The sequence below is a fragment of the Glycine soja genome, chromosome 15 (genome assembly GCF_004193775.1).
Source record: "Glycine soja cultivar W05 chromosome 15, ASM419377v2, whole genome shotgun sequence".
Lineage (NCBI taxonomy): Eukaryota > Viridiplantae > Streptophyta > Magnoliopsida > Fabales > Fabaceae > Glycine > Glycine soja.
This window is the reverse complement of record NC_041016.1, coordinates 32771349-32787321: the sequence shown is the minus strand read 5'-3', so window position 1 is coordinate 32787321 and position 15973 is coordinate 32771349. Positions and strand designations below refer to the sequence as shown.

Here is a 15973-nt window from a genome sequence, read left to right as displayed (position 1 = left end):
ATACACATCTAAGATAAGATATCTAGTTCCTGAGATAAAATACTTACAGCAACAACTAAAGAAGGAAATAACTTAAGAAGGATAGGAGAAAACACTCACTTGAGAAGCATGAAGACAAACTCCGACTAATCCACATGAACTTTGTGGCATCATCTACCACGATCTCCACAACTCTTATTCCTAAGTTTGGAAACTCTAAGGGAAAGATAAAAATATTAAACTATGAGGGGCTCCAGGCTTAATCCTATGCCCACTGTATTTTGTGGTGCTCCTAAGGTTTCATGGTGTCCTCTATATATTGGGGGAGAAAAGGGCTTGTGAAGTTATTTTGCCTTATGTGGGACTTAAAGTGTTTTTCATGATCAAGTGGTCTACTTCGTGATCAGTTTTCTCTAAGATAAAAACTGATTTTGGTTTCTAAGGTATATGAATGAATTGTAGCTTGTTCGTCAAGCTTTCCAATGGCGCACGCAACAGCTCAAACGAAAAAGTATAACTCAAGATACAACATGGTTTTTCTAGAGTTTTCATCATAAAACTAACCCTACTTTCTCAAGCATTCTAATATAAGAACTTAGTATAACACTTTTCTAACACCAAATATAATAACCACACCACTAACATAATTGTAAAACAACAACAACAAAGATTTTACAGATAGTATAACAAAAGAGTTCTAATAAGTATATTTCTAATACTTTGAAATTTGGGATGTTACAACTAATTGAAGTTTAAAGAAAAATAAGAAAATTCATAAAAGAGTTGTAGGAAAATAAATTTAACATTATAAAATATTATACATATAAAACAATACTCATAATTTTAACTGTTATTTTAATTTTTCCAACATTATATTTTAAATATTATAATTAATTATATCTTCAACCAACTATTTATATTGTAGAATAGTAATTAATAATTTTTAAAAAATTATTCTTTACAATACGTGATTGATATTTAGCACAATTTTTTAATTTATTTTTGTTCATAAATCTGAATTCAATTTTTTAATTAATATGGTTTATAATTGCTTGTATCAATTATGTTTTTATGGTTATGATTATGTTTTATAAAACACGGGCATCGACATTTAGCTACCCAATGAGAAAAAGCACGGGGATTAATGTAATTACTGTCCATGCAAATAAGGGTTTGGGTACAGATTTTTCTTAAAATGAAACTATATGATTATATATAATACCCGGATCTTAGTTATTATACTAAGAAATGTTTATATATATATATATATATATATATATATATATATATATGTTGCTACAAATATTCATGAATATTTGTTAAAATATGAGTGACAAATAAAACTTAAAACAAATACTTTTTAAACATATGTTTATACTAAAAAAGTTATAGCCTATATAATAAAAATAAATAATTTGAAATATATATTTCTACTGAAAAGAAATTAGAAAAATTTACCTTATATCTAATTAAGAGTATTTAATTAAAGTTAAAATGTGGGTAATCGCACGTACGAGTTACCTTGGTACTCGTCCCCACTAGAGTAACAAGTGGATATCTATTAAACTATCTTCAATTTGTAGAGGGTTTTACTCGGTATTCATATGTACATATTTTTTTTATCATCTCTACTCGCTTCTATAAAATAAATACACAAATAATGACCATAAATATTCTTGTTCTAAAAAAATTTTACACACAAAAATAATCAAATTTGGGTTCTCCCACAAGTTCAATTTGTTCTATATAAATTATTTCTGTCATTTAATTTAAGGGAACAATTTTAATTTAGGACAAAAAATAACAAATATTTATTGTCATGGAAAAATAGATTTTAGTTGGACAATTGAGACCTGTGTATACATATACAAATATTTTGATAAAGGTCATATTTTTTTAAGACACTTAAATAAATTAAAATGATACAAGTTATGTGTAAATATAAAATTATTTGCTAACAAATGATTTTTTAAACTAAAAAATACATATGAAATACATTAAAAAATTTATGATAATATGAAAATTTACAAATTATAAATTTAACGTCCCCTACCTGATACGGGTTATTATACTAGTAAACTAAAATAAAGAAATTAAATCTGCCACCAATAAATAATAAACAAATAAAGAAATCAAAACTCCGTCGTCTAACGAGACTATCAATTTCAAAGAACCTCCAATCAGAGGGTTTCCATTTTTCGCTTCTATTTCGGCTTAAGGTTGCAAATGGTTGAGCAATGACAAGTGATAACCAGCTAAGACACTCAAAAGAAGAAAGGGAACAACTCTTGTCTTGCTGAGTCTCACAGAGTGGATAAAATGGAAAGTAATTGTCGTTAAGAATTAATAGTTTTGCATTAAATTCCCCAAACTGAAAACGGAAGTTTCAACAGGAATCCCCATCTTGCATCCGCATCAAACTCTGTTTAGAGCGAAACATTGGTAAAAAAATGACGTTTGGAAGCAGCTAAACATGATGCATAACTGAATTTTGATAATCCAAAAGCATATGGCAGAGCTCTGACGGTGAACCAAACCAGCTGAGTCTATTCCTTCAAACTTTTTGGGGCAGGAGAATGTCGTGGAGGAACATTGTTGCAGTCTTAGTGTTATACCTGATAGTCCCCATTTATTTACTCTACCATATGTAATAGTCTAAGGAATCCAATGTAATAAAATAGAAACTTAAATAAAATTTCTTATAATTTTGTTATCAAGTCTTCAAAACAATCAAGTGGACATTTTTATAAAATTCTTATATTATCAGTATTAGAAAAAAATACCTATATGTTATTGTTTTATATGGAAACTTGATGACAAAGAATATGATCTAAGATTTATTATAAAAATGTCAATAAAAGCTTCACTTGGTGAGAGGTGATGAAGATGAAATTTCAGTTAAAACCGTACCACTACTGAAGATCTTTATTCGTTAAGATCATTCATTTTGCGCAACCTTCTTGTATGAACAGTGAAGCAAAAGAAAACTTTTCCAGACAATGAAAGATTTTGATATCGAGGGCACGCAACCCCTCTTTCCAAAATCAGATTCAGCCGTGTGCTAGTCCAATAAAAACAACTAATAGAAAAGAGATCTATAAATATTAAAAATCTACATTGTTATTCTAGAATATACAATGCATCTTCACAGAATATTTGCAAAGGCTAGATCACTTCAAAGGAGAACTCGACAATTCTAAGATGCTTCTTCAATAAGACCTGACATTATAAAACAAAATGATAAAGATTGTTCATGTAGTGGTAACCGATCCATCAATCTTGAAACACCAGCACAGACCATAAATAAGCACAAAGCAAAATGTTCAACAATGGATATTGGAACATTTGACACAAGTTTTACAGAAGCATACCTTGAAAAAATTAACTTCATTCGATGAGAAGAGGTAGAGCAGAATGGATTGGAGATGGATTTAGATCTGATAAGAGTCAGAGTAAAAATAAGGCATCAGAATAAGCAATCAATCAACATTATTCTATGTGGAAAAGGCAGAAGATAAGTACATACTTCCAGATTCATTTTGGAGCCAATCTTGGGTGCATATCAAAGCCTCTCGCGTGTCCGGGTTTAGTGAACTACGAGAAGAATCTAGCACTCTGCCCCCAGTGCTAAATGCCAATTCTGGCGCCAGAGTTGACATTGGAGTCCCAAGAACATCACGTGCCATCATAGACAAAATTGGGTACCTTGGCATGTGGACTTTCCACCAGTTCAATATGTTAAAATCGGAATTGCGTGGAAAGATTGGTTCTTCTAAGTACTTGTCTAAGTCTGATATGATAGACTGACTCTGTGATGTCTCATGAAGGAATCTGTCAAAGCCTTTTAGCCTATCTCTGGAACCACAAGTACTAGGTAAACTGCTGCCAGGCAAGGCTGAGCCTTGATCAATCATAGTTGAACAGATAGAATACGCATTAAAAAGTTCTTTGATACCATCAGAAACTTCCTTGATACGCTCCAGAGCAGTGCTGCCATAAATTAGAGAGTAGTAGTACTCGACCAACTTCATTTTAAACCTAGGATCTAGGACTGCGGCTACAGCTAAAGCTAAACTGCACTTGCTCCAGTACCTGTCAAATTTAGCCTTCATCTTCAAAGCCATGGGACTAAGAAAATCATCTGAACTTCTGCACCAGTCAATTAATTGCATATGGACATCACAAATCTCAGGGAAGTATATATTCGCTGTAGGAAATTTGTTGCCTGAAAATACATTCGTAATTTCAACTAAAAGTTTTAAGTAGCCAGTAACAGAACTAGCCCATTCCCACTCTTCGTCAGTTAGACTTGCTGAATAGGAGGGATCGTGTTCTTGGAAGAGAGAAAAGGCACTCCTGTATTCTAGTGCAGTTTCAAGCATGAGATATGTAGACTTCCACTGAACTGGAAAATCAAGAAATAAGAACTTTTGAGTGTTAATCCTAGCACGTTGAGCAATTTCATTAAATTTTCCTTGCACTACTTGTGAACTTCTAATATATCTGATGCTCTCTCGAATCTTTTGGATCACCTCATGTAATGCATCCATGGCATCTTGAGCAATGGAATTTACGAGATGTGCTGCAGAGCGTACATCAAGTAATTGCCGAGTACTTAAAAAAGGCCTTTTCTCGGAAACTCGCTCCTTGATTCTAAGAGTGATGTCATCATCGATGGAACAATCATCAAGTGTCACGGCAAAAAGCTTGTGGTCAATATCCCATTCATTGAGACATTTGATAATCACTTCTGGAAGTAAGTCTTCAGTATGAGAAGAATCAAGTGTGACGAAGTTAAGGATTTTCTTTTGTAATGTCCATTCCTCATCAATATAATGAGCAGATAAACACAAATACAAGGAATTTTCTGTTGAAGACCACATTTCAATAGATAGATTAATCCTACCATGTAGTCTGTTTATCATATCAAACACTTTCTCTTTCTCCCTCCTGTAGATATCGATACAAGAAATCTCTACATCACTGTTTGGCATGAACTCAAAGAGAGGCTGGAGGTTCTTCACAAAGACCTTGAATCCTACTTGTTCAACCAAGCTCAGTGGGTATCCATGTAATATGGTCATGCGCGCAAGATCAAGTTGACTCCTTTCCTGATCAAATTTACTACTTCCAAAGTTAATGATTTCATCTTTCTTATGCTCTGGTTCAAACTTGATGATTGTTGGCTTTATATATTCTTCTTTCCTCTGACCTTCATCAAATCCAATGTTTGCTAGGCTGATGGTATTATCTTTTTTCCTTCTCTTTGCTGCAAGTAGTTGAGACACGTCAAAGTTTGATCTTTTCAGACACCGCATCAAGTGATTTCTCAGATGAGTAGTTCCACTGTTACTTGATCCACTAAGTTTCTTGTTACAATGCACACAAACAGCATAGCAGATGTCCGCCTTTCTAATCCTTTCAAAGTGATTCCAGACAACAGATGTCAGCCTTTTAGGTTTCTTAGTACCTGAATCATTTGATATTTCCATTGCATAGGCTTCAGATTATCAACACCCTGCACATTGCACAAAACTAAGTGATAAGTCATCACCCCAAAAATCACAGGACAAAAAAAAATGGCAACTTAAAATTTGTTAATTAGCAAAGCATCTCAGGATGGCTGGGTACAGTGTTGTTAAATAGCCACTATGGCCCTGCCATGGCGGAATGGCTGGTGGATTTATTGTCAACCGCCATAGGCAATTTTGAAGGGAGGCCCACTATAAGGCACCATGGTATGTTTATATGGCGGGTGATAACACGGGTTGGGTAGAATAAAATCAGAAGTTGATGCCAGTCCACCCTCCTCGGAATATAGGACGACTCAATGCGCAAGGCTCCCACCAAGAGGAGTTTGGGGAGGGTAAATATACACAATCTTACCCTGCAAGCAAACTGTTTCTAGGTTTGAACTTATGACCTCTAAGTCATGAGACAGCAACTTTACCGCTGTGCCAAGGCTCACCCTCACTCTTCCATGAATGAGACAAAGAACTAAGGGATCAACCATAGCTTTTGATAAACTCACTCAATCCTTGCAAATACAAACTGGCAAGATCACAAGACCTTAAAATCCCAAACCAGTTATGTTCCATACTGCAAGGTTTTAAGTTGCAAACCACATCACATGATACAGCTCAATCATCTCGATTGCGGTTATTAGAGCCGCATCAGGCTGTGATCGCGAACCACATCAGCCGCAATTGGCCTACATGAGTCCACAACACAACTGTGACGATCACAATTACAGCTGCAATTTAAAACCCTGCTCAAATTAAAGACATAACCACGAGCATAGATCAGAACCTATAACATGGCTTGACTCACACTAACTTAACCTTATATACACATCAAAACCACGGTTAACTGAAGGAAATAAAATAAAGTAAAAGGAAAAATAGGGCATGCCTGAAATTTAAAACCATGGACTGTCACAATTTTGTCATCCATAAAGAACAAGACCCTCTAAATAAAAGCATTTTTTTTTTGGGCAATTTAGATAACAAATTGAACTGTTCAAATAACACAATTGCGAGTTCAAAGAAATGGGAAAAGCAAGAAAGTTGAATTGAAGAGAGAGAGAGTCTTACTAGGAGAGAGAGTGTGGTGGTTGCGGTGTTTGAGTCCGATCGGAGGGTCCGGCATAAAATGATAGGGTTTGGAGAGAAGGGAAAGGAGGAGAGAGAGAACCCGATGGATGATGATGCGTGTTTGGACTTGGATTGGATCCGATTCCGATAGGTATACGCAAAATGGGTGTTGGTGATGAAAGAGAAGAGAGAAACGGGTGGGTGGGTTACAATTTCCGGTTTGGTTGATTCTGTGTTTCGGGTTGGGTTGATGGTTTTGGTTTATTGGGTTCGGAAATGTTGCTGTTGTTGAATTGAACGTATGGAATGGAATTGGACTATTGCACCCTTGGGTAAAGGAAAAAGCAAACCATAAAGGGAAAAAAAATTTAATGACAATAATACCAAAATTTATATTTATTTTTCCTAACGCGTAGACTTCAATTTAGGAAGGAAAGCATAAAAGTAATATTTGTTGATTAAAAAATTAATAATCAAAATTAAAATAAATAATATATACACGAATAATGTATAAAAAATTACATTATTGTTCAATTACTATTGACCATGATGTTTTACCGTTTACATAGTATTGCAAAATATGTGGGCATGTTTGCAAATGCTAGAACAATGTTGCAAGAGAAAATCACTATCATTCTTCAATCCTCATATTGGCCATACCTACTTAATACATTAATTAGCAAAATATGTAGTATATTTTCTTTTTCAATTTAGTTTTATTTTAATTTTATGTAACTTTACGGGGTAAGGATGGAGAGAGAAAGGGTTAGATAGAGAGAGAGAGCAAGAAGGTGGGATGCATAGTGGTGGTGATGGTGGACACAAAAAGGGCAGGCGGAATAGTAGGGAAGTTACAACCTACTTCTTTCAAGGTTTCTGAAAGAGTATTTAGTGGAGGAATTATGAAAGGTATTTATTCGGTGGTGTTACAACCTACCTGACGACGGGACGGCGAAAGAAAATAAAAAAGGTGTCTTTTAAAAAAAGAAAATGAGTGGGAGTCGCCACCAACGTTTATTTAAAGAAAACGTTGAAAAATCAAAAAGAGGTCTGCGAATTTTGAAAATAAGGGTTCGGAAGTTGTTTACGCATAGGGAAGGTATTAGCACCCCACACACCAGTCATAAAGGACGACAACCTTTAATCGAGTGTGTACAACGTGACTTCAAAATTATTTATTTTCCCAACAGCGGTGAATTACTTTTATTACATTATTTTATTTTTTTTTATTTTTTTCGAGTCTACAAGGGTGTTACCCTTGCTCCTACGTATCCTAAGGTGCGATGAGAAAATTAGACCTACGTAGTTCTTTAAGTTTGAATGCTTGTGTGTTAAATTGATTTTATGTTTTTGAAATATTTATTTTAATTGCGAACAAAGAGTCATTAAGGAATTGGACCTTGAAACGATGTTTTAAATTTTGAAAAGCGGAGAGAACCGTTAAGACGTTGGACCTTGAAGCGATCTCAAGTGATATTTGATAAAAAAGAAGTTTGGTTTTTAAATTGATTTCCTTTTCATTTATTCGTGTTTATTAATTTCTAGTCTCACAAAAGAAAATAAAACAATTTCATGACATTGGTGATCGACTAGAATGAAGCCTTACAAATAAAATAAAATTACCAACGAAGAAGGGAATAAGATGAATACATACATAATGTCAGAGAGGACCCTTAAGGGTACATGGATTATATTCAACTCTTAAGAAAATAAAAGAAAAAGAAGAAAAAACTAACTGACTGTTGCACAGTGTACAAGGCTAGCAAGAGAAACGGTGTAGGAAATGATCCACGATTGCGATTCGGTAGCGCCTTGGCTTTGCTTTTTCCTTTTTTCTTCCTCTTCCTTTGTTTTTTCTTCCTCCACGGATTTTCTGAACCCCTAAACCCCTCCCCCAACATGACTATTTATAGGAAAAGGCCATTTGGGGCAAGGGAAGCTCACCCAGGCAAGCCAATTACTTATGGCTGAAGGAATTAGCTCGCCCAGGCGAGTTGGAGCTCGCCTAAGTGAGCTGGTTGCTTAGGCCTAAAGGCATCTCATGGCCCAGGCGAGCTAGATGCTAGCCTGGGCGAGCTTAGGTCCAGAAAAGTCCACAAAATGATCATTTGGCCCCCTTTCCCTTGTATCTTTTTGTTTTCTTGATCAAAACCCGTAGTGATCCCTGGCTTTGCGCTGTAACTTGTGCCAAACACCATAATTCAACCGGCAATGATCAAAACATCACAGGTGAATGATAAAACATCATACTCGGATGAAATTAGGGTCTGACAGTTGCCCCTCTTTACTTATCTTTTATTAAAAATAAAAGATAAGCAAAGCTAACGATACTAGTTTCATTCGAGCGACCCGGCTATTAAACCGGATGCCAGAGAAAACAAAAAAGTGAATCCGAAAAAGCAAAAAAAAAAACATTGTGGTCCTACAACATCAAACATAGGACCTTGAAGTCCTACAAAACATAAAATGGAGGACATTGGAGTCTTATAGCATAAGAGCATAAGACATTTGAAGTTTTTGAAAGCATAGAAACAGAGGACGTTGAGTCCTATGAAAGATAAAGACAAGACATTGAGTCCTATGAAAGCAAAAAAAAAATGTTGAAGTCTTTGAAAAAACGTAAAACAAAAGACATTGAAGTCTTTGAAAGTGTAAAAGACCAAAGACATTGAAATCTTTGAAAGCATAAAAGAGAAGACATTGAAGTCTTGTAAAGCGTAAAAGACAATAGATGTTGAAGTCTTGCAAATGTAATAGACAGAAGATCTTGAAGTCTTCAAAAATGTAAAAGACAGAAGACATTGAAGTCTTTGAAAGCGTCAAAGATAGAAGACATTGAAGTCCTTGAAAGCGTAAAAGACAAAAGACATTGAAGTTTTTGAAAGTGTAAAAGATAGAAGACATTGAAGTCCTTGAATGCGTAAAAGGCAGAAGACATTGAAGTCTTTGAAAGCATAAAAGATATAAGACATTGAAAGTGTAAAAGATAAAAGTCATTGAAGTCTTATAAATCATAAAGCAGAAGACATTAAAGTCTTGTGAAACATAAAGACAAAGGACGTTGAGTCCTATGACAACATAAAGACAGATGATGTGTTGAGTCCCATGGAAACATAAAGATAGAGGACGTTGAGTCTTATGAAATACATAAAGATAAAGTGATCAAGGTCGTATCCGAATCAAATAAACATTAAAAATGTAGTACCTAGGAAGTGATCCTAGGTCGTTTCTCAACGAGCAATGGTTAACCAACGTTCATAATAGATAGTGATAAAACAGTAACGAATTGGAGGGGGGGGTTGTTTGTTTTTGTAATTTAAACAAAAAGCAAATTTTAATTAGAAAATAACTGAATTAAAACATGTTGTTTCCCCTTGATTCACAAGCAAGTCTCTTATCCTAGGTTACAAGGATTTATCCCTAACCAGTTCAACCACTTAATCCAACCCTAAATTAAATTACTAAGCAAAAATTAATATAAGGCTGTCATTATGTGATTAAGCAACACATACACCAATTAATCATGAACGAAACTGATCATTAAGCATGAACGAAAATTAAGCGCAGAGACAATTAATCAAGCACTAAGCATGCATGGATTAATAGCAACAAATACAGAGTAATTGGTGAAGAGGAAAAACTGATCAGAATTCAATAGTAATAACAAAACCTCAAAGAGAGCTGTGCTTGATCCTCAAGAGAAAACAACGTTGGAGACTTAGCCTTCCGTTAATCAGCAGAAAACGAAATTGTAGATTGAAGCAAAAACGAAATTGTAGAAAATGAATTTTATTCTACGTGAACAGTGTGCATGAACAGTAAAAACTGGAATTCTAAAACCCTAGAATTATTCTCCTCTACCAAAACTCCCAAAACTAAAATCCTGGTGCTGTTATATAGATTCTTAACCCCAAAGCTTACAAATCTGTTTTAAGTCCAAGCTCATAAATGAAATAAAATAAAATTTGGACAAGATAAGATAAAATTGGATGAAATAAAATCTAGATGAAATAAAATCTGGATAAGATAAGATTTGATAAAATAAAATTGTCTGCTCTCTTCAAGTCCAAGCCCAATTCCAGATTCAAGCCCAATTGCTTATAATTCTCCTGAAATTAAATTAAAAACACAAAATTAGTCAAGTAGGCCCAAATGATAAAACTGCATAATTAATTTGACAATTAAGGCCAATTAGTAATTAAAATGGTGACAAAAAGGGTTAAGAAATAGGAGAAAATAATGACACATCACAGAGGACATTGAGTCCTATGGAAAGATAAAGGCGAGGACGTTGAGTTCTATGGAAGCATAAAGATGGAGGACTTTGAGTCATATGAAAGATAAAGGTAAGGAGGACTTTAAGTCCTATGAAAGATAAAGGCAAGGACTTTGAGTCCTATGGAAACATAAAGGTAGAGGACATTGAGTCCTTTGAAACATAAAGGTGAGGACGTTGAGTCCTATGGAAACATAAAGGCGAGGATGTTCATAAAGGTGAGGATGTTGAGTCCCGTGAAAAATAAAGGCGAGGATGTTGAGTCCTATGATAAATAAAGGCGAGGACGTTGAGTCCTATGAAAGCATAAAAACAGAGGACATTGACTCTTATGTTAAAAAAAGATGAGGACGTTGAGTCCTATGGAAACATAAGATAAGGATGTTGAGTCCTATGAAAGATAAAGGCGAGGACGTTGAGTCCTATGGAAACATAAAGATAGAGGACTTGAGTTGTATGAAAGATAAAGGCGAGGACTTTGAGTCCTATGGAAACATAAAGGCAGGGGACATTGAGTCCTCTGAAACATAAAGGCGAGGATGTTGAGTCCTACGGAACATAAAGGCAAGAACATTGAGTCTTATGGAAACATGAAGGTGAGGATGTTGAGTCCTGTGAAAAATAAAGGAGAGGATGTTGAGTCCTATGAAAGCATAAAGATAGAGGACATTGAGCCCTATGAAAAATAAAGACAGAGGATGTTGAGTCCTATGAAAAAAAGGTGAGGACGTTGAGTCCTATGGAAACATAAAGGCAGAGGACATTGAGTCTTATGAAAGCATAAAGATGAGGACGTTGAGTCCAATGAAACAAAAACAAAGGACATTGAGTCCTATGAATCATGCTAATAGGTACTAGAACCCAAGGGCTCAACCTTATAAGAAAGCAAGAGGTTGACTCTTTGAGAGGGCCTCTCATTCTAAACTCAAAAAGATAGGACATTGGATTTTGGAAGTTGGTATATAAAGGGAAATATATGCACTTATAGCCTGATATGAATGAGTTTTGGAATGTAGAGGCATGCAACCTTCATCTTGAAATGCAGTAAATGTAGGCTTTGTATCTAGCAATGCAAAAGGTTTTGAATCATGAAAATTGTGCAATCCTCATGACATTCTTTCCTCTTTTTGTGATTTTGATATTTTTTTTGGAAAACACAGATTGACTGTCTCTTTCTAAAAGACGTGATAACTCATGCAACCTCATCCTATTTTTTGCAAATATCTTCGGGGACTCCCTCAGAATGTATGTTTTGATTTAATCACTTGAAAATTTTTGGGTGACGATAGTGGAGCCATTTGACATTTAATCAATCAACTGAAATATTGATCCTAGGGTTTGTCCCTTTCTTTTTGTTCAAAAACTTCGATTATTCTGCACAGTAAGAAAATATAAGGCTTTGGGACTGATCATATGCACCATTGAAGGACGACAATGGATGGTTACATTTTGGTATATGACCAAGTGAAACTTTCGTGATTAAAGATCATAGAGTGATGCCAAGGGTCTGTCGATCATGCTGAAACTTGATGACATGGGATGATCTAGAAAGAATTTGTATAATGAAGTCTACCCTTGGATTTGAAAGGAATCCTAAGGAGTTTGCATGATCGACTAACATCAAGTGTATCCCACTATCACAATTGTCTTTGGGCATCTTTCACAAGCTCCTGGTCGAATAGGTTTGCTTCTCAAATGTGCAAATGCAAACCTTAAGATTTTTTTTAAACAATCACAAGCGTGCGTTGGTTCTATTCCAAAATCCAAAAGCAAAATTAGTCATTCCTTGATCCACGTGGACTTTATTGGGCTTGTAACGTGGTCAGGGGTAAGAAGGCTATGAATGAAAGGATCAGAGAGGCTCAAAGAGTGTTTAAGGGTTATATTGAGTAAGAACCTCGAAAGCCTTGCTTGTACTTTTATTACTTTCATCCTTTGGTCGGGTCTTATCTTGCTTAATTAACCATCCTTGCAATTTTGTGCTTTATTTTTCTTTTTCGTGAATTTTGTCTCCTTTGCTTGGCTAGCCTTTGGAAAATTTGATTTTTTGGTTTTATAATCATTTGGGCCTAACCTAGAATTTAGTAGACTTTATGCATGTGTTGCTTACATTGTTCAATGTGGCAACATAATCAAATTTCCCTCTTCTCAGACCCAATTCGATCCTTTCGTTAGCAAACACTAAATCTGCAACACTTGAAGGCATGTAACCTACCATCTTCTCATAGTAAAACACCGGCAATGCATCCACTATCATTGTTATCATCTCTCTCCATCATCAGGGGCGCTACTTGAGCTGCCAGATCTCTCCACCTTTGAGCGTATTCTTTGAAAGATTCATAGTCTTTCTTGCACATATTCTGTAGTTGCATTCTATCTGGAGCCATATCAGAGTTATACTGATACTGCCTAATGAAAGCAACCATTAGGTCTTTCCAGGAATGGACCCAGCAAGGTTCCAGGTTAGTATACCAAGTAATAGCTGTCCCAGCAAGACTTTCTTGGAAGAAATGTATCAACAACTTTTCATCTTTCGCATATGCCTTCATCTTCCTATAATACTTTTTCAGGAGATTCTTTAGGCAAGTGGTTCCCTTGTACTTATCAAAATCTGGCATCTTGAATTTTGGAGGAATGACCACGTCGGGTACCAAGCACAATTCCGCTATGTCAGCAAAGGCATAATTTCCTCCTCTTTCAATGGACCTCAGTCTCTCCTCCATATGCTCAATCCTTTCCTTCTCAAGTACTGGGCCCTCCTATTGCAAAATGCAAGGGTCAGGGTGGTGATTGATACTGAGGCCTTCCCAGAGCGATTGGCTCGGGGGCACTAGGAAATGCATGCCCTTCAGTGGCATATCCAGGGTGGGGCCTGGAGCCGGCCAGAGTGTGGTCTTGGGGAGCTTCATGTGTTTCCCCCATGGGTTGAAAAGCATGGGCATGATCAGATTGGGGTTGTTGATTCTGATGCAATCCTACCCCCTAGAAGATTCCAAGAAGATTGGGCTAGAGATGCAAGAGAAGACCCTAGGGTTCTCATGAGCCTTAGGATAGATTTCGGGCCCATGGACTAAGTATGAGCCCACTTCTCTTTGTACATATTAGATTAAGGCTTCATTATTTTTGGGCCGTGTATTTAGGGCTCCATAATGTAGGTAGGGCACCCTAGAAATGTAGGATTTTTCATTCCTTGTATTTTAGGGCACCTAGACTAGTTTTTGTATTAGGGGTAGTTTTGTAATTTCACATGCATTAAGTGAATATTTGATGTGTGTGTTGGGAAATAAATTTAATTGAATTGGGAGAAGCCCATTCCAATTAAATTTTATAGGGGGAGGTGAAAATTTGCTTGCCACACCCCATTGCCACATCATATAGTCACACTTTGTACATGTCCTTCATGTTTTAGATGCCTTATGACACCTAAGCACACTTAGTGGAAAATCTTGGACTTGATCTTGGATTAGTGGGCTGAACCAAAGCTAAAATTCACTAATCATAATTAATGAAATTTTGGCTCCACAAATTCAATTTCAAATTCAAGTGAAATTTGAATAGAAATTCAAATTTCCCTTCAATTTTGTGTGACACTTAGGCTATAAATAGAGACCTTGTGTGTGCATTTTTTGAAATTTGATCATTTGAGAATTACACTTCAAAGTTCAAACCTCATTTGAGGCACAAAATTTTGTACCCCTTCTCTCCTTCTCTTTCCACTCATCTTCTCCTATCTTCAAGCTCTTATCCATGGCTTCCTATGTTGGTGAGCTTTTTCTTGGCTCATCTTCTCCTTGAAGTGGCATCTCCAATCATCTTTCTTCCTTCTCCATTCCACCACCATTGAACTTCAAGAAGCAAAGGACTCGATTGATGAAGAAGATCCAAGGTATCAATGAGTATGGGTGCAAAATTATTGACATTATTGCCAAGAGCATACACAATAGTGGTCGATGTATAATTGGGAGGCAAACCATATGGCAGAAAAGAATGTTTGCTCTGAACCTTAACATAATTAGGCCCACATGCATTTTCCTCCACCTTGCCTCCTTGGCCTACTACATCCGAGACTGCACAACCCACTCGACTAAAACCGAACGGGTGAATTGAGTCCACCTCAATAGCAATGCATGCAGCACCAATTATAGCAGTGTTAACCTCCATCATCTTTCTCATGCTCATCATTGCTTCCATCATCTTTGTCATCTGCTCCTTCATGGCCTCTATGTTGGCCTTAATCTGTTCCTATACCTCTTCTATCTCACTCATTATTCTAGCTTTGGCACGTGTTTGGTATGGGTGCCGTAAAGTGCGTTCTTTCTCTTTGATTACAATGATTATGATTCTGATTTCAAGGAAAGAATGCAATGAGCAATAAATGTGAATGCATGAAAATGATAAGCCAATGAAGTATTGCAAATTTTACATAGGATATTCAGTAGAACATAGGGCCGAATCAACTTTAATTTTCATGAAAAACAACATTGTTCATCTTGTCAGAGCCAAAGCGCAAATAAAACATGGACACATCAACAGTTCCTAATTATGTGGGTCATTAGTTCAACCATGTGTGTTGGACAAGTGACCTCAATAACTTAAGAAGGGGAGGTGAATTAAGTCTTTAAAATTTTTGACTAACAAGTTTTTAAATCCCCTTTTTTAAATAATATATGATAGGCTCAAAATGCAGAAGAAGAAGCAACAACTAAATTAATCAATGTTTTTCTTAAAACGTGAAAGACAAAATTAGTTGCAATAAAATAAACAAGATATGGGAAGAGAGAATTGCAAACTCGCTTTATCCTGGTTTGGCCACTTCCAGTGCCTACGTTCAGTCCTCAAGCAACCCACCTAAGATTTTCCACTATCTTTGTAAACTTTTTACAGCTTCTGAACACACCTTGAGATTCCTCTCCCTTGTGTTTAGGATTCTCACAAGTCAAGAGACGAATAATCTCTTGATCACAACAATATTTTTAGAATGTACAGAAGAATTTCTCTCTTTTGGAAATGATAATACAAATTGAAGATCTTAGAAGAATACTCAATTGATTTGCAAGTGTTTGGTCAATAGTTGTTTAAAGAGCATTTGACAATTAAGTTCTCTTTTAAAATCTCTCTCTTACTT

The 15973-nt window shown here is 35.8% G+C and overlaps 1 protein-coding gene across 4 annotated transcripts; it reads right to left on the bottom strand.

The window, feature by feature from the left end:
• Positions 1–2871: 2871 nt before the first annotated feature.
• LOC114388008 (zinc finger BED domain-containing protein RICESLEEPER 1-like) lies at positions 2872–6870 on the bottom strand. 4 transcript variants are annotated; one of them, XM_028348336.1, is made up of 5 exons: positions 6573–6870; positions 5866–6247; positions 3506–5497; positions 3351–3416; positions 2872–3198 (listed from the first exon to the last, which is right to left on the bottom strand). In XM_028348336.1, the coding sequence occupies exons 3-4, from the start codon at positions 5469–5471 to the stop codon at positions 3367–3369; spliced, it is 2016 nt and encodes a 671-aa protein (XP_028204137.1). In that variant the 5' UTR covers positions 5472–5497; positions 5866–6247; positions 6573–6870; the 3' UTR covers positions 2872–3198; positions 3351–3366. The 4 variants fall into 4 exon arrangements, with proteins under 4 accessions (XP_028204137.1, XP_028204138.1, XP_028204136.1 ...); XM_028348337.1 differs by having other exon boundaries at positions 5930–6247; XM_028348335.1 differs by lacking the exon at positions 5866–6247.
• Between the last annotated feature and the right edge of the window lie 9103 nt (positions 6871–15973).